The 24376-nt window shown below is 49.6% G+C and overlaps 1 protein-coding gene across 1 annotated transcript in view; it reads left to right on the top strand.

The window, feature by feature from the left end:
- TMEM132B (transmembrane protein 132B) overlaps window positions 1-24376 on the top strand; it is a 454814-nt gene that overhangs the window by 393762 nt on the left and 36676 nt on the right. Inside the window, exon 7 of the mRNA XM_086942680.1 lies at window positions 4458-4731. Within this exon, the coding sequence (XP_086798806.1) occupies window positions 4458-4731 (274 nt within the window). The remainder of the gene's footprint in view (window positions 1-4457; window positions 4732-24376) is intronic.

Genomic DNA, 24376 nt, shown 5'->3' with positions numbered 1-24376 from the left:
TTTTTAAGGAATGATGACAAAAGTAGGATGTTATTTTTTGCAATATGCAACAAAATGTTAATAACTGCAAATGAACAACATGCATCCAGCAGTTAGGAACGCAAACATGAAGATTTTTTTGTAATTCTGAAGGTAGACTGGAAAGAAAGATTTTAATATGATCAAAGCAAATCGATACACTTCCTTGATGATGCTCAAATGAAAAATATTCACAGAAACCGGATTTCCACACATTGTGATTTGCGTGCTATATATATTCATCAGGAAAAATGTATGTCTGGTAAAATGTAGTGGCCATTTCAATTGAAAATGTGTGGTCTGTAAATGACAATGCGGTCCCACACGATACTTTAGTTGCATTAAAAAATCACCCCCTCATCCCATTAAAGGTAGGTGGGTTGTGAACGTTTGTTCTAAAAGGTGGGTTGTGGTTCGAAAAAGTTTGAAATGATCTTGAGAGAGGTAAGTGAATTAATGGGAAAACAAAAACCTTCTATCTGAAACCACATTGGAGGAGGCAAAATCTGGGAAAACCAATTTTAAGGAAATACAAATTAATCGAAGATGAAAGGGAACATTTAAAGAAGAACGATAATTTTAGGAAAAATCCCAAACTGCGTTAAACTTGTGTGGAGTTTAGGACTAGTGACTGGTTTTTGGGTTCCAGGATGGCTCATCATTAGGTGTCCTGAGGGTTTTTTGTGGTCAAGAACGGGTGGATTGATTGAAAACACAACAGAAGGAGAGGAGAAGGGTAAGACATCACACGTCCCTTCAAAGAATCAAACCAATCACAAACTAGAGTACAGCGGCAATTAGAGCAAAGCCAGTAGGGTACTGTATCCCAGAACTGTTGTCCAGTACAGGAATCCAATCTATGGCTATCACTGGAAAGTTGTCTCCTGTCGAGGGAAAGTCCTCCTTGATGGAAGAGGAAACCTCACACACATAATAGTGTCATGCTTCGCTCTTGGTATTACCTTTATTCAAAAGGACACCAGGTTTGACTAAAAACCAAACGTGGATGGGTGTGTCGAGATCAACGGCTCAAACCCTTCTACTATCTGCCAACATGTTTCTGCTCGTATCGGTCTGGGGCATTCTTCAGGGCTAATGGGTCCCTAAGAACGGAACCATTACCAATACTATCTAATGTCCAGGTGGAGGATGTCTGTTGTTGTGTACCTTTGGCAAGATGTAAAACTAGGGTGTCTTAGGCTCTTTGAAATGAGAAAAGACGCCTCCTTTTCTGTCATCCAGACATTGGCTAGACCCTTCTCCCCCTGGTAGGAGGGCATTTCTGTCACCAATGGTTTCAGAAAGAGATTCACAAACAAATCCTTAACAGACCATGAGGCTAATAACTACAAAAATAAAGGTAAAGTTGCACAGGGACCACTTCTTTTGAGCATTTGTTTTTTTGTTTCAGTGTGTCTTTGTCACATATGTGAGCCTGTATTTTCTCTTCCACTTGTGCCACTGTGGTTATTTGTGTTTGAAAATAAATGTATTTTTATGTTTGTATAAATAGCCACTTAAATGATTCTACCCGACCATATATCGGGTATGTGGATAGGGTTATCAGGAAATACCTACCTGTACTATGCCTTATATTGTCTATATGGTCACAGTAATTGCCTGTTTATGTCTCCTGAATTGAAGGTATCTAACTAAGTCAGATGTCTTAACCTATGAGAGGTATTTCCTCTCTGTTTTTTATTTAGGCCCCATTGCCATCCCTTGCTGATAGGGTAGGGGTACCATTAACAACCCTGATGAATGTCCAAAACGTGTAAGGCTGTACGGAGGGGCAGAAACATGTTAGATAAAACTAAGGGTAGGCAAGGATCCTAATATCCGCAGCCACACCCCTTAATTAGCTTACGGTAATCTGTTTAAATGATACCCAGGTTACTTAATGGTATACCCTGAGGTATTTTTAGTTAGTACCTGGATCCTTGTAATCCAGAAAAGAGGAAAATATCTAAGAACTCCCTCAGGACAGCCCAACATGAGGTTGAGTCCGTCCTGGTGGTATAATCCTACCAGGGTGGGACGCGGTGGCCTATGATGAAGGATGTCACATTACATGAGTGAGCCCACCCTGTCCAGTTCTTGGAGTCGAGGCCAGGGAACACCCTGGTCTGAAAGACGCTCAGCTGAGAGACCAAATGGTCTTTTAAGTTTAAACAATTTTATGCAATGATCATCAAAATGTTGTTATCAAAAGTGCTTTAGCAAAAAATACCTAACAATTCTCTCAATGCTTTCCTCCTTGTATTTGAATCAATAATTGTGTTGATCAGTTTATTACGGTTTATTTATGGTGAATACTGCTTTCTAACAATTATTGATTCAAATACAAGGAGGAAAGCATTGAGAGAATTGTTAGGTATTTTTTGCTAAAGCACTTTTGATAACATAATTTTGATGATTATTGCATAAAATTGTTTAAACTTAAAAGACCATTTGGTCTCTAAGCTGAGCGTCTTTCAGACCAGGGTGTTCCCTGGCCTCGACAGTACATTGTTTAACCAGGGGGGTGGGTATTCCCCCAGCTAGACTGCTCGCTCACTCATAGTTTTACCACGGTATGAGCACAGGCTTACTCATAATTGGAAGGTCAAGATTTGGAGTGCAGTTCTACATCTACAGTGCAGTTCTCGGAGTCGCCATTCTCAGTAGGTGACACACAAACATAATACTGTTCTGTACAGAAGAAAAATATTTGACCCATATGTCTGGGCCTCTGGCATTTCCTCCAGAGGCTTCTGGTGCAAGGATACCACACAATCTTTGTGTTATAGCGTTACTTCAGAGGCAGGTGTGGTCATTTCTCAGCCTCTTTTTTTCCCTTTGTGTTGTACAGTATTGCATCAGACCCTATTCAATGGGGTTCTTTTGTCGGGAGCAGTGACGAGGACCGCCCTGCTGTGTAGTTGGCCATGATCCGGTTGCAGAGTTAGGGGTCAAGATCCAGTGCCTTCAGGGCGTGCTCTAAGGAGCTTTGTTGGCACAGTCATACAGTCTCTCAGTGTCAAATAAAATAAGACTCCACTTGTATGTTTGTGGGCTGCGTTGTCTTGAAGAAGAACACGTTTTGTGTTGTTTTCCAGCCAAGACTGCCTAGAATGAAGCCCGATTGATCTAGGCCCAGTAGCTGCAGCATTAGTGACTAGGGCGAGGTGCCGGGCATTCGTGAACAAGAGACTCCTGCGTTGAGCAGTGAGATAGGCCTGTATGAGTCTCAGCATCTCCCACGAGTTATGGATCACTGAGATTATAACCTCCTGCATCGAAGCGCTGTATGTAGGCCATGAGGGGTTTTTAAGTGTGTTCCCTTGCAGACATATAGTTGTATGAAGGTTCAGGCTGTACGTTCACCCGCCAGGCAATAGACCACATCAGCACCAGTTAAAGGGGGTATTCGCGTAGTCCTCAGATGAAGGCATCGAGCTTCGGGACATATCGCGACCCCACTCTTGTAGTGACTAGAATGACCTGCTAACAGAGTCATGTCTAGTAGTAATGCACCCTGATGAAGGGGGGGGGGGCAGACCCAACACCTGTTCTCTGTATTATTTACAAATAAAATGATCATGCTACATCTAGAAAGGAGAGCCTCTGAGCATCTCTGCCTCTTGTCTACCACCAGGAGTGATGGTAAGAGGACTTCCTTCCAGCTCTGCTGCTTGTCCAGCAGCTCTGTCCTCTAACCAAGCTTCCATCTGCCTCAGCCTCACAAACTTCACACACTAGCTACCTTCGGAAACCAATCAAACCATTGTCCGTGTTAGCAATGCATCTCCACTCCAGATGTGTGAGGCTCCAGTAATGTTGTTTAGTGCCTATAAATCGATATAGCATCTGTGCATTTAGACAACATAAACAAATGGATTGGTGTCCACACTGATGCCAGACATCCCCAAATGATGTGTTTGTCTGTAGAGCAGCTAGCTCACAGTGCCACTATAAGCCCCCTAACTTTACCAAGGAGCAAATAGTCTCAGTCAACTATTGAACATGACAACCCTTGATCCGTCAGGGATCGTGGAAACAGTGCACTACTTTTCGCTCAGCCACTCGTGCGCACTTTTTCTCAGAGTGATACACAGAGTAAATGATGGGGACGTTTTTCAATAAACATTTATTGAACCAGCACCATTCTAGTATAAAATGCATGTTCTGCGACAACCATTAGACAAAAACAGATAGATACGATTGTAAGCACCGGCAGAGTAAATAACCAGCAACACTGCTGATGCAGCATCACCCCACGCAGCCAGGACAGTGTTGCAGTGGCCATGTTTGATGTGGAAACCTCCACTAGCACCGTTCATGCCTACCACCCAACCCTTGCCCTCAAAGCCCTTTCCCATGCACATTCCATGCACAGGGTAAGTGTGTTGTACAACAACTGTGAAGAGCTTGAGTAACTCCTTTCCTTTCCCTTTTAGGCCAACGCGTGACAGTGACGATGAAGATGACGATGAGCGGAAGGGGAAGGGCTGCTCCCTGCAGTACCAGCACACCATGGTCCGCGTCTTGACTCAGTTTGTGTCTGAGTCCTCAGACTCTGGAGGTCAGCTGATCTACATGCTCGGCTCTGATTGGCAGTTCGACATCACTGACCTGGTGAAGGATTATATGAAGGTGGAGGAGCCAAGAATTGCAAGACTGGAAGCCGGCCGGATCCTGGCTGGTCGGGAGCAGGGGATGACCACAGTCCAGGTGAGACGTGCGATGGAGGGATGTAGGAAGAAGGCTCTCTATATAGTGTACTAAAAAGTATCACCACAGTACAGGTGAGATGTGCATTCGAGGGGCATGAGCAGTGTAACACCACAGTGTAGGTGAGATGTGGGGTGCAACTGCATGAGTAGTGTAATCCGAGGTGAAGTGGAGGGCTGTTGTAAGTTGGCTCTCTATATAGTGTTCTAAAACGAAGTACGCTGTGCAGAGAGTCCGCTGTGTCCCCAATTGGTTTGCAGAGGCCAAAGTAGACAATATTAACGCTCTCTTCTTGTAGTAGTGTGGGCGAGTAGTTAGGATTATCAGTGGGTAGTGCCAAGCATTTGTTGTACTCACAGAGGTACTAAATGAGACACACACTCAAAGAATAAATCAGAAACCAAATTAGAAAAATAACACTTCTTTTTCTAGATGTTTAAAAACCAAGAACTTCATTCGAAGGTAAGTATGTTTTTGATCGCTATTTTCACAGGTAAGTCAAACGTTCAAATCTGTGCACTTTTACGCACAATGCAAAGATGCATCAAGGTAGGTACCGTTGGATTCACGGGTTCACCTTTAGGGTTCAGAGTTATAGAAAGCCGAGGTCCAAAGTACGACCAACAGTTCTTCGGGAACAGCCCTGGTTCTGCCAGGAGCAGGGTGTTGTTGAGGCTGATAGCTGCTGTGCTTCGGTGAAGGGGGCACCCAAAAACAGGCTGCACAGGTTGACTTGCGGATAAGTCTGAGGGATCCCAAACAGGGGCATAGGTCGACAGGGGATTTGTAGCAAGGGTGCACAATCAGTTTGAGGGGGCCGGGTCAGGCGGCTCAGGTGCAGAGTAGTTAGGTTGGTTGGTGTTGGACAGGCCACATGAAGGGCTTGCTCCCTCCCCGCATGACAGGGTCCGAGCCCGGCCCTCCAGGTGGTACCCACAGAAGCAACCCGCACCCCGTCCCCTACGGGACTCCTGCCCCCGGACATCTCTGTATCATGGGGCCGAGCCACTACCAGCTCCATCGCCCGGCCCAGCCGCCATCTTGGACCCTGCACCACGAGGCCGCGTGGCCTCGACCCGACCCTAACCCTGGGCCTGGCCAGGACCCGACATCCCGGCACCACCATCCTCCCAGGAGGTGAACGGACCACTTGGCAGGTCAATGGGAGAAAGAAGTGTCGATGGCTCTCCCCCGCCAGGTGCCGATCGCCCCCAGCTCCCCCGGGCGCTGGCTCCACCCCCCTGCTGGGTGTCTGGACTCCCTCATCCCGGACCTCCCGACCTCCAAGTGCGAGGGTCCGGACATCAAAGGGCGCCAGACCTATAACTGGGGCAGCTCCAGAGCAGGAAGGCAGAAGTATCCTGGAGTCGAGAGACCCCGTGAAGAACTCATCCTTGACGGACTACTGGCGCTGCCGTAGCCCTGCCTTGTGAACTATCGCCCTGCCTGCTGGCGCTGCCGCAACCTTCTGCATCCTTCATCCTCGTCGGGATCTGCTGGCGCTGCCGCGGACCGTTGTAACTACCACCTTCACCGGGACCTGCTGGCGCTGCCGCGGACCGTCGCTACCTACGATCATCTCGGGACCTGCCGGCGCTGCCGCGGCCCGTCCACCTAGAACGCAGAGCTCGAGGATTGTGAGCTATCCATCATATCATCGCATCTACCAGATTGGTAACAAGACTGTCCCGCTACCCCCTTTCCCATCCAAGAGACTAGAATCGAGGGGACCCCTGAGTCCTGACCTCCTTGTACCATTCTATCGTACCTAAAGATTGCTTATAAAGAACGTTAAACCTTACCTTTGTGTGGTGTACATCTGTGGGGGGGAAGTTACTCGTCTGTACGATCGCTGGAGACGGCTCTCCCCGGAGACCTCTCCCCTTGTCCTCGGCCGACCCTCCAGGTCCGTCTAACATTGGTGGCCAGCGGCGCGATCCGAATCAACGCGTAATCGTACAGAGAGTAGCTCACCCCACGACTAAACCACAATGACAACCAAAGAGAGCGGATCCACCGAGAAATTCCAGATGGAGAAATTGGAAGAGTACAGCCATCGTGAGTTGAAACAATTTTGCATTGAACTAGGCATTGCTACCACCGGTCTGAGCACTAAAGACGATTTCAAGCACGCCATTGAGTCTTGGGCAGAAACCGGGGCCGTCAGACCCCCGGACCAAAACATTGCAGCATCAGAAAGGAACACCGCGGTTCCCGAGGAGCGAAGAACGGGTCTCTCGCAGGAAGAGATCCAAGAGAGAGAAAGAAGCAGGCTACATGAGTTAGAAATGGCACGGCTCAAAATGGACGGTGAACTAAAATTAGCCGAACAAAAGCTGAACCTAGAACATATGCGGCTCCGAGAAGAACGGGAAGAAAAACAGAGGCAAAGAGAACTCGAAGAAAAGAGACTAGCGTACGAACACGAGCGCAAACTGGCAGAATTAGACCTTCGGAAGCAAAACAAAGATCTGGGGTTGCCCGAGCAACCACGCACCCCAGGAGCGACAGAAAAAAAGGTCCACATCCCCAAGGATGTCGTCCGAGAATATTTCCGAGACGACGACATACAACAGTGGTTCAAGGCCTACGAGATCGCCATGACCTCCCACCGGATCGACCGAAGTGACTGGGGAGCCGGTCTATGGGGGAGGTTCGTCAATGAAGGCCGCGATGCCCTGTTACAGCTCCCCGACCATCTGATGACATCCTATGACCACATGAAGGCTGCCCTCCTCACTCGATATGGGCTCACACCCGAAATGTACTGCCAAAGGTTCCGAGACTGCACCCGGATCCCGGGTACAACTTGGGTGGAATATGTAAACTATTTCAGCCGAGCCTTCGAGGGTTGGATCAAGGGGAGCCACGTAACGACTTACGAGCAACTTTTTAATCTCATGGTGTGGGAGCACCTCTCCAACAACTGCTTCGTCGAGCTCAGGCAGCACCTCCTCGACAGTAAATTGACTGATCCACGGCAGCTCGCCGCCGAGGCTGACCGATGGGAGAGCACCCGAGTAGGCCTGAGTGGGCCGCACGAACAGAACAGGAACAACCAAGGTCAGCACCGTCCCCGAGGAGGAGGAGGAGGCCAGGGACGGGGAAGAGACACCGCCCGGCCGCTCCCGCTACCAGCACCCCACCCCCGGCCAGCCGGGGCAACCCCCCGATGCGCCCGGGGTTCCGAGCCAATGTCACGTGTCACCGATGCCAGCGAGTCGGCCACTACGCCAATGACCCGAACTGTCCACAGAACCAGACTCCGAGGCCCCGCCAGGTAGCTGCCACCGCCCTGGGGGGAGAGCAAATCTCCGAAGAACAGGAAGAATGCGAACAAGAACAACAAGAGTGGGAACCGGCCGCCATGGTTCTAGCGTGCCTAGGGGGAAGAGACATGGTCCCGCGGGCTCCCCTACCCGCCAACACCAGATAATACAGTCAGTGGGTGAACATTAATGGGCGCAGGGCCGAAGCACTACGTGACACGGGGGCCAGTGTGACGGCTGTCCGCTGTCACCTGGTGACCCCGGAACAGATCCTGCCGAACATCCTCTGCCCCGTCCGTTCAGCCGACAATTCCGAGAGTCTGTGTCGGATGGCCTGCGTCCCCTTCGAATGGGGAGGAGTCTCCGGCATGTTGAAGGTGACGGTCCGAGATGATGCCCCCGTGGACTGTCTCCTGGGGAATGATCTTGAGAGTTCCCCGTGGGCCGCCGTGGAAAGAAGAGAGCACCTGGGGATGTTGGGCCTCCCGGACTGGGCATGCGTAACCACCCGGTCCATGGCCGCCCGGGCCATCTCCCGACCTGAAGAACCAGAATGGCCAGCACCTCCTCCCCCGGTCGCTCCAGTGAAGGACACCGACCACACCAACCCCCCTGAGCAAACCCCCGAAGGGCTCGCTCAGCTCCAGGACCTTCCCGACCTGGCTCAGTGGTGTCAAGAAGGGGGGCCCACCCAGGAGCAGTTCCGTCAAGAGCAGAAGACCTGTCCCTCCCTCGAGGGACTGCGACAGCAAGCCCTCGCCCAGAGCGCGGGAGACACCGCCGGAGCCCATTGGATCTATTGGGACAACGACCTGTTGTATAGTGAACAAAGAATCGCGGAGTTAGGGGCCAGTCGAGTGTTGGTGGTGCCCCTCCGTTTTAGAGACTTCTTGTTGAATTTGGCCCACGATTTCCCTCTGGCTGGACACCTGGGACAGGACAAAACCTACAGTCGCCTGGTGACCCACTTTTTCTGGCCAAAGATGAGAAACAACGTCCTCAACCACTGCCGGTCCTGCCCCACGTGCCAGGCCAGCGGGAAGAGCGGCCGCAAACTCAAAGCACCTCTGCAACCGTTCCCAGTTGTCCCCACCCCGTTCGAGAGGGTGGGAATAGACATTGTGGGGCCCCTGGACCCCCGAACAGCACAAGGACATCGGTTCATCCTGGTACTGGTGGACCACGCCACCCGCTACCCCGAGGCTGTTCCCCTGCGAACTGTAACAGCCCCGGTGGTCGGCCGGGCCTTAATGGGGATCTTCTCCCGGGTGGGCTTCCCCCGAGAAGTCGTCAGCGACAGAGGCACAAACTTTATTTCAAAATATATGAAATCCCTCTGGCAACAGTGCGGGGTCACCTATCGATTCACGACCCCCTATCACCCTCAAGGAAACGGACTAGTCGAGCGGTTCAACCGCACGCTCAAGGGAATGATCGGGGGGTTGGAAGAGCCCCTCCGTCGCCAGTGGGATGTGCTACTCCCGTGCCTCCTCTTCGCCTATCGAGAAGTCCCCCAGAAGTCCCTCGGCTTCAGTCCTTTCGAACTCTTGTACGGACACCCTGTTCGAGGGCCCCTCAGCCTAGTCAAAGAAGGTTGGGAGATGGCCCCCCTGAAGACCCCTCCAGACGTCTTCAAGTACCTCCTGACCCTACGCAATCAGACCAGACGATTCAGAGAAATGGCAAAAGCGAATCTTGAGGCCAGTCAGGAGGACATGAAGAAATGGTACGATCAAAATGCCTCCTCCTTCGAATTCGAACCTGGCCAACAAGTGTGGGTGATGTCCCCCACCGAACCGTGTGCCTTGCAGGACAAGTGGACGGGGCCCTTCAAAGTGGTCAAGCGCAAGAGCCCGTCACCTATCTCATCGATATGGAATCTACCCGGAACCCCCTCCGGGTCCTCCACGCCAACAGACTCAAACCCCACTTTGTGCGCTCGGAGCTCAGCCTCCTGATGGCTACGGACAGTGGAGCGGAAGAAGACTCCGAGCCTCTCCCTGATCTCCTAAAGACCCGTGAGAAAGATGGATCCGTAGACGGGGTCCGACTCTCAGATGCCCTCACCCCGGAACAGCGCCAAGACTGCCGGGACCTCCTGCTGCAATTTGCGACCCTGTTTTCCCTCACCCCAGGGGTCACCCCCTGGTGCTTGCACGACGTGGACACTGGGGACAGTCCCCCTATCAGACATCGGGCGTACCGCGTACCAGATCGGGTACGTGCCTGCATCCAAGAAGAAGTGTCAAAGATGCTCACGCTCGGGGTCATCGAGCCCTCGGACAGCCCCTGGGCCAGCCCGGTCGTGCTGGTCCCCAAAGCTGCTGCCCCCGGCACCACTCCTGAGCTCCGATTCTGCGTCGACTAGCGGGGCCTGAAAGCTGTCACCAGAACCGACGCTCATCCCATCCCCCGAGCAGATGAACTGGTCGACCGCATGGGGGCTGCCCGCTACCTCAGCATCTTCGACCTGACAGCGGGCTACTGGCAGATCGATCTCACACCCCGGGCTCAAGAACGATCCGCCTTTTCCACCCCCGATGGCGACTACCACTTCAAAGTCATGCCATTCGGCATGAAGAACGCTCCAGCTACTTTTCAGCGACTGGTAAACCAGGTATTGGCGGGACTCGAGGAGTTCAGCGCCGCCTACCTGGACGATATCGCTGTGTACAGCCGCCACTGGTCAGACCACCTCCGCCACCTCCGGGAGGTCCTGCAGGCCCTCCAACAGGCCGGCCTCACAATCAAGGCCAGCAAGTGCCAAATTGGTCAGGGGTCTGTGACCTATCTCGGACACCAAGTGGGAAGCGGTCTGGTGGCCCCTCTTCAACTCAAGATCGCTGCCATCCAGTCCTGGCAGCCTCCAGTCACGCAAACCGAGGTCCGAGCCTTCTTGGGGCTCACCGGCTACTACCGGCGGTTTGTGAGGGACTATGGCAGCATTGTGGGGCCCCTCACAGAACTCACAGCCAAAAACCACCCGAAGAAGGTCAACTGGACTCCAGACTGTCAAGCGGCCTTCGAGAAGCTGAAGGCCGCCATGTGCACTGCCCCTGTGCTCCAGGCCCCCGACTACAGCCGGGAATTCATCGTACAAACAGATGCCTCCGACCATGGCATCGGAGCGGTCCTCTCCCAGTTGAACCCCGAAGGACTTGACCAACCGGTGGCCTTCATCAGCAGACGCCTACTGGCCCGAGAACAGCGCTGGAGCACCATCGAGAGGGAGGCCTTCGCAGTAGTGTGGGCCCTCAAGAAGCTCCGGCCCTATCTCTTCGGTACCCACTTCCGGGTGCAAACAGATCATCGGCCCCTGCAGTGGCTAATGCAGATGCGGGGGGAAAATCCCAAACTATTGCTTGGGTCCATCTCCCTGCAGGGGATGGACTTCACTGTGGAACACCGACCTGGCCAAGACCACGCCAACGCGGATGGCCTGTCACGCTTTTTCCGCCTCGACGAGGAGAGTCCCCAAGAGGATGGGTGACTCTCCCCGCCTTCAGCTGGGGGGGACGCATGTTGGACAGGCCACATGAAGGGCTTGCTCCCTCCCCGCATGACAGGGTCCGAGCCCGGCCCTCCAGGTGGTACCCACAGAAGCAACCCGCACCCCGTCCCCTACGGGACTCCTGCCCCCGGACATCTCTGTATCATGGGGCCGAGCCACTACCAGCTCCATCGCCCGGCCCGGCCACCATCTTGGACCCTGCACCACGAGGCCGCGTGGCCTCGACCCGACCCTAACCCTGGGCCTGGCCAGGCCCCGACATCCCGGCACCACCATCCTCCCAGGAGGTGAACAGACCACTTGGCAGGTCAATGGGAGAAAGAAGTGTCGATGGCTCTCCCCCGCCAGGTGCAGATCGCCCCCAGCTCCCCCTGGCGCTGGCTCCACCCCCCTGCTGGGTGTCTGGACTCCCTCATCCCGGACCTCCCGACCTCCAAGTGCGAGGGTCCGGACATCAAAGGGCGCCAGACCTATAACTGGGGCAGCTCCAGAGCAGGAAGGCAGTTGTATCCTGGAGTCGAGAGACCCCGTGAAGAACTCATCCTTGACGGACTACTGGCGCTGCCGTAGCCCTGCCTTGTGAACTATCGCCCTGCCTGCTGGCGCTGCCGCAACCTTCTGCATCCTTCATCCTCGTCGGGACCTGCTGGCGCTGCCGCGGACCGTTGTAACTACCACCTTCACCGGGACCTGCTGGCGCTGCCGCGGACCGTCGCTACCTACGATCATCTCGGGACCTGCCGGCGCTGCCGCGGCCCGTCCACCTAGAACGCCGAGCTCGAGGATTGTGAGCTATCCATCATATCATCGCATCTACCAGATTGGTAACAAGACTGTCCCGCTACCCCCTTTCCCATCCAAGAGACTAGAATCGAGGGGACCCCTGAGTCCTGACCTCCTTGTACCATTCTATCGTACCTAAAGATTGCTTATAAAGAACGTTAAACCTTATCTTTGTGTGGTGTACATCTGTACGATCGCTGGAGACGGCTCTCCCCGGAGACCTCTCCCCTTGTCCTCGGCCGACCCTCCAGGTCCGTCTAACAGTTGGGCTGGGTGCGCAAAGATGCACCTCAAGGTCAGGGACTAATAGCTGGCTGGGGCAAAATAGAAACATCTGGGCCACTCTCAAAGTGGGTCTCAGTGATGTTGACATCCCTCGATGGCTGCCTGGTCCTTGTGCAGTGAGAATGTGGACTGGACCGTCACTGTCCGTGTTTGGTGGAGGGAGCCTTGTACTGGGTGTTGTTGCTGCACATCTCTGGTTGGTCCTTGTGTCTTTACATTCTGTGTGGATACAGAGCTGACCTTTCAGAGCACGAGTACCTTCTCCTGGTCATCTGTGGCGTCGTTCTGGCTGGGGAGCTGCAAGGTGGTAGACCGGACTCTGCTGGTCAGTGCCTGCGGACTGCCGGGGAGAAGTTCCTCTGCTCCAAGGGAGTCTGTCAGAACAATCGTACAGTTTAGGGAAAGAACACTGATGGAGGGGCATGAGTGGTGTACCCCACTACCGATGAGATGTGCAGTGGAGGGGCATGAGTAGTGTACCCCACTACCGATGAGATGTGCAGTGGAGGGGCATGAGTAGTTTTCACCTCTACCAGTGAGATGTGTGGTGGAGGGGCATGAGTAGTGTACCCCACTACTGATGAGATGTGTAGGGTTGTATGATTTAACAACTACCTCTGGAATCACGAGTGCCTAAACCACAGAGGCTAAACAACGACCAAATCCCAACCACTATGTTTTGAGCCACGACTCACTGAACCACGAAATAAATTCTATTTATATATAAACTGAATCTATTATTATGCCTCTCCGGTTCGCTCAGCGCTTCGAGTCTGATTAGGGCTACATAAACGCTATAAAACAATTTACGGAGTAACACTATTGAAAGGTGCCGGTTCAGCTGCGAGAGTGTTTTTTGTGCCACACTCAAAATTAGCTGTTATGTGAAACTTTAAAAAAACTAAACATCGTCTAATAAAAAAGTCATGTTTCCATATCTCTTATATTCCACTTGCAACGTAACAAGAATTCCCAAGAGCAGTATAAGGTGATGGGCGGAAAGCACCATGGGCTCAACGGTCGACTTCACGCTACAAACTCTGTACAGTAGGGGGTGCACCAGACCCCCTCCTGCTCTGGGCCCCCACTGCATCCAGCAGGGGCTGCTGCGCCACACTGCCCCTCTGCACTCATCTTCCTCGCAGCAGGGTGTACTGTGTCTCACCCTCTCAAGGGGTGCCGTTCCAGACTGCGCCACACTCTCAAGGGGTGCCGTTCCACACTGCGCCACAGCCTCCACGCCCCCAACCTAAGTGTATAAGTCAAAGTGTCTCAGTGCGTAGTGCTCGCCTAGAAACAGATGAGCCTTGTGGTGTGCCACAGACCCCCGCTGAAAAGCAACATGTCACACAATGCATGTCTGTGATCTCAAATCAGAGGTTCCATCATCTTTAAAATAGTGAAACACAGATCGTCGTGATAGTCTCAAAACCTTCGCCCTCCCCTCTCCATCTTCCTCCCTCCTCAATTAGCCTGGGCGGGAGAGGCTGACAGGGTTGCGCAGTCTGCACTTCAGTGGAAAAATGTATGTGTCTTGTAAAGCGCACTGCTGCCCTGAGGCGTCGTGGCGCTGTAGACCGCTGGGGAACCCGTCCTGGCTATCCCTGTGAGATGGTCCCTACTGGGTATCTCCAAGGTGAAACCAGGCATCCCCGGCGAATGTGGGGGGCCGTTGTAGAGATGAGGTAAACTAATGCCCAGAGTTGCCGAGTGTGATCCCTGGTTAGAGTAGGCACCGAGGTGAAAATTATTGAGTCCGCTGACCCTGGTCCACGACCCTGCCGCGTCGGGAATTGAACCCTTGTCCCAGGCCGTTCTCTGCTTCCGGGTCTGCCACCTCTAACCGGTGAGCCAGTGAGCCACCACCAGGGCTAACCACTGAATGTGCCAGCTCTTGTGTACACTACACCAAAGATTTCGTGCCTGAAATGGACAGTGAAATCCCTGTGTCCATTGTCCGTGCCCAGGTCCTCCTGCCTGAAAACAATCCTACGGTGCCATCTACTGGCAAATTAAAACCAGGTAAATTAAAACTAACTATCATTAGATGTTTATTAAAAATAGTATACATTTGAAGTGTTCTTTAAATACATTTAAACAAAATCTTCTTTAAAGGTTGGAGTCGTTGTTAAGGTCACTCGTTGTTTAAAAATTGTTGTTCAGGCCGTTTCCCGATGTGTAGTGGAGGCGCTTCAGTAGTGTACCCCACTACCATTGAGATGTGCGGTGGAGGGGCATGAGTAGTGTACCCTGTAGGAAGGTGGAATCTGACTATATGGTTCCCCCCACATTTTTCCTGGTGTGTTCGACTTAGTTGGACTAGGATCCTGCTCTTCAGAGCCCCAGTCTATCTGCTTTCTCTCTAAAATGGATTCCCTGTACATTAGGTACACTCCAGTTTAATTACTGGGTTACCCCTGTGAGTCCATAGTATATGATACCCTACGTACCAGGGGCATAGGTGCCCTAGAGGCCTACCAGGGGCTGAAGCATGTATTGTGCCACCCCTGGGAAGCCTTCCAAAATGACACCACAGGTCTGCTACTGCACCCTGGGTAAGGTGGTACTTGTACCCCTTACTTAGATATACTATACCTATATGTTAATGTTATGGAGGATTTGTACAGCGTGCGGCTACTCTGAGGAGTGTCCCGACGCTGAGAAGTACCCCTTGGTAAAGCAAGACTCTATTCCCTCACAGTCCTACGCTGCTTCATTACTGATGGAACAGCCAGGTCTTAAGTTGGTGTCTGAAGCTAAGAAGCTCTGGTTCTTGTCTGAGGGCAAGAGGCAATAAGTTCCACAGTCTGCCCACTAACACCTGAGCAGAGCGTCCTCCCTTCCTGGTCCTAAATAATTTTGGCACCATTAACAAATGTTGGGCCGATGACCTCAAAGTCCTGACTGGGATATAGGGCGTAATGCTCTTTCTAATGTACTGAGCTCCACTGTTATGAAGGGCCTTAAAGGCCAGCACAAGAGACTTGAAATCAATCCTATTTTTCACTGAAAGCCTGTGTTTTCAATTGACTCGCCATGTGAGTCCTAGGACCAACCAAAGAGATCGCTCTGGCTGCCGCATTTTGCACAACCTGTAGGCAACCCAATAAATAAATTTGGATGCCCAGGTATAATACATTGACGTAATCCAGCCTTGACATAATCAAGGCTTGGACTACCGCCTTCCTTTGGGACGGTGGCAGCAGTGATAAGAAGTTTCTCATCATTTTAAGGAGCCTAAAACACGTGCCAGCCACATATTGAACCTACGACTTCAAAGAAAGATCCAAATCAAGCTCCGAGATTTTTTACAATGGTGACAGGACTGGGAGGAGAAGGTTGATCCTGGGGCCACCATTTCCGCCATTCGTCACCCGGGGTGTGTCCAAAAAAGATAATTTTGGTTTTGGCGGAATTGCATGACAGTTGGTTCTGTCTAAACCAATCAAACACTTTAGCCAGGCGTTGGTGTATTAGACTTTCATTGAGCGGCTCATCCTTTTCATATGTAAACAATAGTTGGGAATCATCAGTGTAGGTTATAACCTTTGCCCCAAGTTCCTCCGCTAGAGGTGCCAGTGGTGCCATATAAATATCTACCTATATATAGAGACACATATAAACCTATAAGTCACTCCTATGGCAGGCCTTGACAATCCTGGGGGCAGAGTGCTTGTTTTGTGTGAGAGGGTGCCCAAGCATGAGCTGAGCCCCTCTGCAGCTTTCGGAATCCCTTCCTTATAGCTGTTCTATGATACAGCCATACCATATACTCTTAAGTGCATTATAACCTTGCGGTAAATGCTAACTTTGGAATGGCTGCATCAAAACATGTTGTGTTTGGTGTCAAACACTTTGGAATCCTACCCCCTGCCAGTCTTGGCGGCGGGGGTAGAATTCCGGGGGTTGAATACTACCCTTCTAGAGGGAGAAGACATGTACATGTACAGACTTACTTACCCGGTAATAGTTTAAAGGAGCCTCAGCATCACAAAATGGATGCTGCTGCCACAGATACGAGTCTGACCTCCTGCTGCTGGATGAAACTCCAGCAGGGGAGGCCTGGACAATAGGTTTCCTGTCCAGGGAGGTGCCAGCACCTCCCCAGACAGGCTTTAGTGTATTGGGGCAGGGTGGGCGCATTCAGTAAATGCTTTCCAGACAGTGCCTGGGGCACACAAGGTGTCCCCGTGCATTTCCCAGTTCAAACCGGTTACTGGGGCACTCAGCCCCAGCTCTGGAGTGAAAATGGACAAAGGGGAAGGGGTGTAACCACCCCTCCCCAGGTCCTCCCATAGGTGGGACACTAGAGTTAGTCCAACCCCTAATCTTGGTATAAGTATAGAAACCCAGTCCCTAGGACTTTAGATTACCCCCTGGACGAAACTCTGAAACATAAATATTGGACCTTTGACATTCCATATCGACTGGAAGATGGAAGACATCTCCCTTGGGGTCAAGGAGTGACTCCCCGGTTCAAACAGGCACCAGCGAAGCATATTGCCAGTCTGCATTTTTGAGGCTCCCGCTGGATCCCATAGAATCTGCGATACAGGACATGGACTTCCAGACATCTCCAAGGCCAACACGAGTCCCCAGCAAAGCTGACACATGTAGCCATCACAAGAGACGTGGGACTAGAACTCCTGGACATCCAGCCCATTTGCACCTGCTTTCACTTCCCGAGCTTTCCCGAAGTTGTGCATTGGGCTACTTGTAGTCCAAGCCCGGAGCACCTTTTGCTTTGAAGACTGCGGGCCTACACTCCACGAGTGTTCCATGGGCCCGCTTTTGGCATTCCTGCTTGAGGTTCCTTCGCGATCCCTGGTCCGTTGACTGCTGGGTCCCCACAAAGGTAAATCCTTTGTTCCTTGGGTATGTGTCCTGACTCCCCTCCAAAGGGTGAGTCCCTCAGACCTTGCTGGTCTGCACCGAAGCCAATCTTTCCATTCTGCGTGGGTTGCTGTTGCCAAGTCTTGTTGGGTCCAATCCGGATACCGACGCTGCAGCACTCGACATCCAACGTGGGCAGCTCAAATCCACCTCCTGGTTGTCATCAACGCCTCCTGGTCCTCGTAGCTGAATAGTTAAGCTTCACCTACATCACCTGAAAGCGCCTGACATCGGCTGCATCTCTTTGCGCCATCCTGGTCGCTGGCTAGTGACCCAGACTCTGTCCCCTCTGCTTTCAGGTTCTTCAGATCTCCGCTCCACCCTTGGATCCATCCGGACACTCTTCACCTGGTAGCCTGCAGTACCTCTTTGCAGCTCTCCATAGGAAACGACGACGAAACCTGACACGAAAAGACACCTATGCACCCGCCTTCCCTCGGTGAGGTAACACGAGTACTTTGGTGCTCTAGTGGGACTTGACTCTCGAAGTGTCCAGTACTAAAAGGTTTTTACCGTGGTCCACTCATAAGTGTCCATATTCTTTAAACTTGTAACTTCAACTTTCGCCATAGAAGTCAATGGTGATTCGCGGCTGTGTTTAGACACTGCACGCGTCCCCCGTGGATCTCCTGTGTCCCTACCTTGGGTGGTTCCTGGTTGCCCCAGCGGTTCTACAGGCCCTAGGCCTTGTCTCTATGTTCTGAGCCGTACTTATACCACTTTCCCAGTACATGGTTTGTGAGGCCCCTAGGGCAAAACATATACTGTGCTAATTTACTGTGTGCTATTTAAGTTCTTGTATTGTACTTTTGCCTCTAGCCTCATAAAGAGATTAGAGGGGTGTGTTTAGAATCAATACATATATTTTAAAAGGAGTGTGGTGCTCCTTTCATTGGATCATTCATGAGGTTATAGACTTGTAAAACAAGCTGCTTTACATTCCTTCAAGACTTAGCCTGAAGGCTGCTCTCCACAGCTACCACTAGGATAGCTTTCTATATAGGTTGTCTTTAAACCTACCATCAATAAGGGTCGTCTGACTGGTGCAAGGTGCCCACTAGAATAGTGGACAGCATATGCCAGGCTAACTTCTCACATACCCCACTACCGATGAGATGTGTGGTGGAGTGGCATGAGTAGTGTAACCAACTACCAATGAGATGTGTTGTGGAGGCGCATGAGTAGTGTACCCCACTACTGATGAGATGTGTGGTAGAGGCGCATGAGTAGTGTACCCCACTACCGATGAGATGTGTGATGGAGATGCATTAGTAGTGTACCCCACTACCGATGAGATGTGCGGAGGAGGTGCATGGGTAGTGTACCCCACTACCATTGAGATGTGTGGTGGAGGTGCATGAGTGGTGTACCCCACTACCGATGAGATGTGGGTGGCGGTTTATGAATAGTGTACCCCAGTACCGATGAGATGTGTGGTGGAGGCACATGAGTGGTTTACCCCACTTTGGATGAGATGTGTGGTGTAGGTCTATGAGTAGTGTACCCCACTACCGATGAGATGTGTGGTGGAGGTGCATGAGTAGTGTACCCCACTACCGATGAGATGTGTGTTGGAGGCACATGAGTGGTTTACCACACTACGGATGAGATGTGTGGTGTAGGTCTATGAGTAGTGTACCCCACTACTGATGAGATGTGTGGTGGAGTCGCAGTAGTAGTGTTCCCCACCTCCGATGAGATGTGTGTTGGAGACTCATGAGTAGTTTACCCCACTACCGATGAGATGTGTGGTGGAGGGGCATAGGTAGTGTACCCCACTACCGATGAGCTGAGTGGTGGAGGGGCATGGGTAGTGTATCCCACTACCGATGAGATGTGTGGTGGAGGGTTATGGGTTGTGTACCCCACTAATGATGAGATGTGTGGTGGAGGGGCATGAGTAGTGTACCCCACTACCGATGAGATGTGTGGTGGAGGGGCATGGGTAGTGTATCCCACTACCGATGAGATGTGTGGTGGAGGGGCATGGGTAGTGTATCCGTCTACCGATGAGAAGAGTGGTGGAGGGGCATGGGTAGTGTAGCCCACTGCTGATGAGCTGAGTGGTGGAGGGTCATGGGTAGTGTATCCCTCTACCGATGAGCTGAGTGGTGGAGGGGCATGGGTAGTGTATCCCACTGCTGATGAGCTGAGTGGTGGAGGGTCATGGGTTGTGTACCCCAATACCGATGAGATGTGTGGTGGAGGTGCATGAGTAGTGTACCCCAGTACCGGTGAGATGTGTGGTGGAGGCACATGAGTGGTTTACCCCACTACGGATGAGATGTGTGGTGTAGGTAGTGTACCCCACTACTGATGAAATGTGTGGTGGAGTCGCATTAGTAGTGTACCCCACCTCCGATGAGATGTGAGGTGGAGACTCATGAGTAGTGTACCCCACTAGCAGTGAGATGTATGGTGGAGATGCATTAGTTGTGTACCCCACTACCGATGAGATGTGTGGTGGAGGGGCATAGGTAGTGTACCCCACTACTGATGAGATGTGTGTTGGAGGTCTATGAGTAGTGTACCCCACTACCGATGAGATGTGTGGTGGAGAGGCATGGGTTGTGTACCCCACTATTGATGAGATGTGTGGTGGAGGGGCATGGGTAGTGTAGCCCACTACCGATGAGATGTGTGGTGGAGGGGCATGGGTAGTGTACCCCACTACCGATTAGATGTGTGGTGGAGGTGGATGCAAATCCATACCCAGGTGCATGAGTGGTGTACCCCACTACCGATTTGATGGGTGGTGACGGTTCATGTGTAGTGTACCCCATTATCGAGGAAATGGGTGGTGGAGAGACATGGGTTGTGTGCTCCACTATTGATGAAATAGGTGGTGGAGAGACATGGGTAGTGTATCACCACTGTGAGGGTCACAGGTGTGAGTGACCTGCTGAATCTGGCGATTCCAGCTGTCCAAGTGAAGAGCATGGGTGTGATTTTTACACAGACATCCATTTGAGTAAAAAGTGGCTCTGCCGCTGCCCTATTTATGACCATAAATGGTACAGTCCACCAGGCGCTGCATGGTCGAGATGTCTAGATATTCCCCTGCCTTGCTTTTTAGGCCCTTTCACTGCTTGAGGGTTCAGTTACCCATGATCAAAAGGGTCTTGAGACATGTGAACTTTACTTGCTTGTCTGCAAAAAGCAGTTCACTGACAAAATATCGAAAAACCTATATCATTGTCACTAATATCGATCTATAAAATATCGTTTTTTAAATATATATAAATGTAAATTGTAAATATTCACTGTTTTAAATAACGAATATAATAAAAATAAAATATATTTAATGTTTATTTAAACAAATCTATCAAGTATACTTATTTAAAAAAGTTAAACACACACATATATATATATATATATTTATGTTTACACATATCTCTTTATAAAAGTATCAATAAACTAATAATTTTAATTTATATTATGTCATATTTTTTTTCAAATGTAATATTATATATATATATATACTCAATAACATAAACATTTGAAAACCACGCCATTTTATTACAGATAAAAAAGTAAATAACACAACAAATTACAATGTACTAAAAATATTGATCACTTTAAAAACAATAATTATGAATATTATAATGTTAAATAAACGAAAACAATAATATAAATTGTAACATTTTACATTTAACCCTTTCCGTGCTCCCGTCGGCCGTCCCTCCCTGGTGCTGCCTACGGCCAACGTCCGCCGCAGCTTTGCCCACCTTTCAGAACTTCCGCACCGCTGTGGAATTACAGCCGCGGTTAAGGTGTTAATACATATACTATTCCCACTACAATTTATACAAAAGAAGGCAAAGTGTTGGACTGAGGAGGGATAACATTTACTACTCCACCTTCATGCAATGCAAATGCAGCAAAACTGTTACATTACACAGAGGTAAGATGTACTATTCTCACTCCATTCAGTGTAACTTTAGGGTAATTCTTAATTTGTGGAGGGGTACATTTGTTCTTTCCACTACAGTCAGGGCAACAGTAGGTAAAGACTTGGATTGCGGAGGAGTAAAATGTACTATTCCCACTCCAGTTGGTGCAAAATTAGAAACAAACTAATTCACTTCAACATAATAAAATATTTTAAAAAATATAGTAAACAATAAAAAAAGTTAAAAAAGAAATATAAATATATATTATTTTTAAATAAATAAAATAAATATGTATTTTACTATTAAATACATATAAATTACTACAAGTATTCACCGACATCTACCCCTGTGGTCCGCCTGCCACATTACGTTGTGGCCGGCACGGCCGGCGGAGGGACCGTCTGCAGGGCATCCGGCCAATCGGTGTGTCGGAGGGTCAGTAATCCATACAATAAGGGCGGTGCCTGCTCAGACACTGCTGTAGGGATTACAATGTCCCTTTCCGCCGGCCTTTCATGGTAGCTCACCCACTATGAAAAGGCATTTGAAAAGAGACGTTGGAGGCCTTTAGCGGGCCCTCCTTCCCACCTGGCTCTCCTCTATGAGCCTGGGGGGAACCTGTTGTGCCCTCCGAACTATCCCTGTACCATGTGTCAAGCACTGCATGATACCTGCCACACGGTGCTGGGATGTTTTCAAAGTGTTTATTTTTTGTTGGGGCGTGTGCTGCAGCGCGCAGCACACGCCGAAACAGAAAATATACACATTGTGACCACCATGAAGGCTGTCACATCACAACCAGGGCAGCGGTACCGCCGACTTCTATTCAGGCGGTCCTGCTTCTGCCGTGGTGCGGGTCAGGCGAGAGTCCGACCGGCATCGTAATCAGGCCCTATATTCTGAAAATAATAACAACTAATAGATACAATATATAGATACAATATACAGCACAAAAACAAAATACAGCACAATTAAAGGATGCAATAATAAATAACATAATTGAAAAAAAAATTACCTATTTTTACATTTGGTATTACTTATGTAACTTTTTACTGTATACTTCAACAAACACATATGTAAAAAAAAGTAATAATATTATTTACACATAAATTATCCAACCACTATTTATCCATACAAATAAATCAACACACACTAAATATATAAATGTATTATTTCCATAATCTTAATTAAGCAGTTATTACTATTAGTTAAGTAAAAAATATATTATTAATATTTAATTATCTTCCCACCATTTACTCCTACTGACACCTAATATACAATAAAAAAATTATGTATTTAAATATTTGCATACTTCTTTATCATTTCTATAATTTTTGTAAATTAACTATTTAGATTTTTTAGTATAACCAATTTCCTACACCCCATTTACACATAGGAAATCCACATACACTCAAAAAAACAATTAAAATATTACACAATATACTTAATTAGTTTGCATTTAAAAAATTAATATTTTTTAAAGATTATTATTAAAAATGTATTGTATAATAATTCTAATGTAGTTACGTCCTACCTAATACTGTTTTGGTGGATGAGGTGCGGCAGAACTGTTTTGGTGGATGAGGTGAGGCAGAACTGTTTTGATGGATGAGGTGAGGCAGAACTGTTTTGGTGGATGAGGTGAGGCAGAACTGTTTTGGTGGATGAGATGAGGTGAGGCAGAACTGTTTTGGTGGATGAGGTGCGGGATGAGGTGCAGCAGATCTGTTTTGGTGGGTGAGGTGTGGGATGAGGTGCAGCAGATCTGTTTTGATGGATGAGGTGAGGCAGAACTGTTTTGGTGAATGAGGTGAGGCAGAACTGTTTTGGTGGATGAGGTGCAGCAGATCTGTTTTGGTGGATGAGGTGAGGCAGAACTGTTTTGGTGGATGAGGTGAGGCAGAACTGTTTTGGTGGATGAGGTGAGGCAGAACTGTTTTGGTGGATGAGGTGAGGCAGAACTGTTTTGGTGGATGAGGTGAGGCAGAACTGTTTTGGTGGATAAGGTGTGGCCTACCTCAGGAAGCAGTTTGAAAGGGGTCACCTATTGTAAGTGAGACAATCGTGCCATTGAGGGTCTCAGGGAAACGAGGCATCGGAAACAAGAAGAGGAAATGCCAATAGGTCTGACTTGAAAGGAATGCACTAATGTAATGTGAAGCATTACCAGTAAAAAGCATGGGAATTAATATGTGTATGTGCGGAAGCAGAGACCTGTAGACTGCTAATGTTGTAGGTTAAAAGGTCAGGGGAAAGTTAAACCGCCAAGCTAGACTTCAACATCCATGTAGGTTAATGACTGCCCTTCTCCCATCAGTGCAGCTGCCAGAGAAAAATACCATAAATTATCTTGTTATCTAAGACATTTTAATAGCTTTACACTGTCACGTGTGCCACTGAAAGTTCAACCTCAGGCAGCTGGAGAAACAAAATCATCGCAGCTGCGTGGAAGGCAAGCACTTTTTTGTGTAAGCACACAACTTCTGTCCCATCAAAACTTGTACCCCTGATTACCAACATGTGGGCGGAGCCAAAACCCGCTCTAATGGTGCTGACATAATGGTCTGGCAGCAGCTGCACTGACAAGCGAGACCAAAAAAACTCCGATCCTAGTATAAAATCTCAGGTATAAAATCTCAAAGCAGAGCTAAAATACTAGACTTTTAAAAGGTCATATGTTTATCCTGCAACCAGTACTATGAGCAGCCGGCGTGTCCCACTCCAGTTCCACTCGGACTGCATTCAGCTTAAGGGTCCACTTTGTAATGTGACTGCTATTATTCCTTCAAAGACTTCACAAGCTCTTTGTTCCATGAGAAAATAATAATATTAGGACTTCAGTGTCATGACTCTTCCCAACAATCCATGTCTATTTTCCAGGTTCAGAGTCTGTCATTTCTTCCCCCTCTCTCAATGCTTCAAACCTTTAACTATGGAAGAAGTTGAACAACTTTGACCCTGTAACTCGTGGTCTCCCCTTGGCCCGTGTCCACCTCCTCAGCTAATTACTC

The sequence above is a fragment of the Lissotriton vulgaris genome, chromosome 11 (assembly GCF_964263255.1).
Source record: "Lissotriton vulgaris chromosome 11, aLisVul1.2, whole genome shotgun sequence".
Classification (NCBI taxonomy): domain Eukaryota; kingdom Metazoa; phylum Chordata; class Amphibia; order Caudata; family Salamandridae; genus Lissotriton; species Lissotriton vulgaris.
The sequence above is the reverse complement of the archived record's forward strand: the minus strand, read 5'-3'. Positions and strand labels throughout refer to the sequence as shown.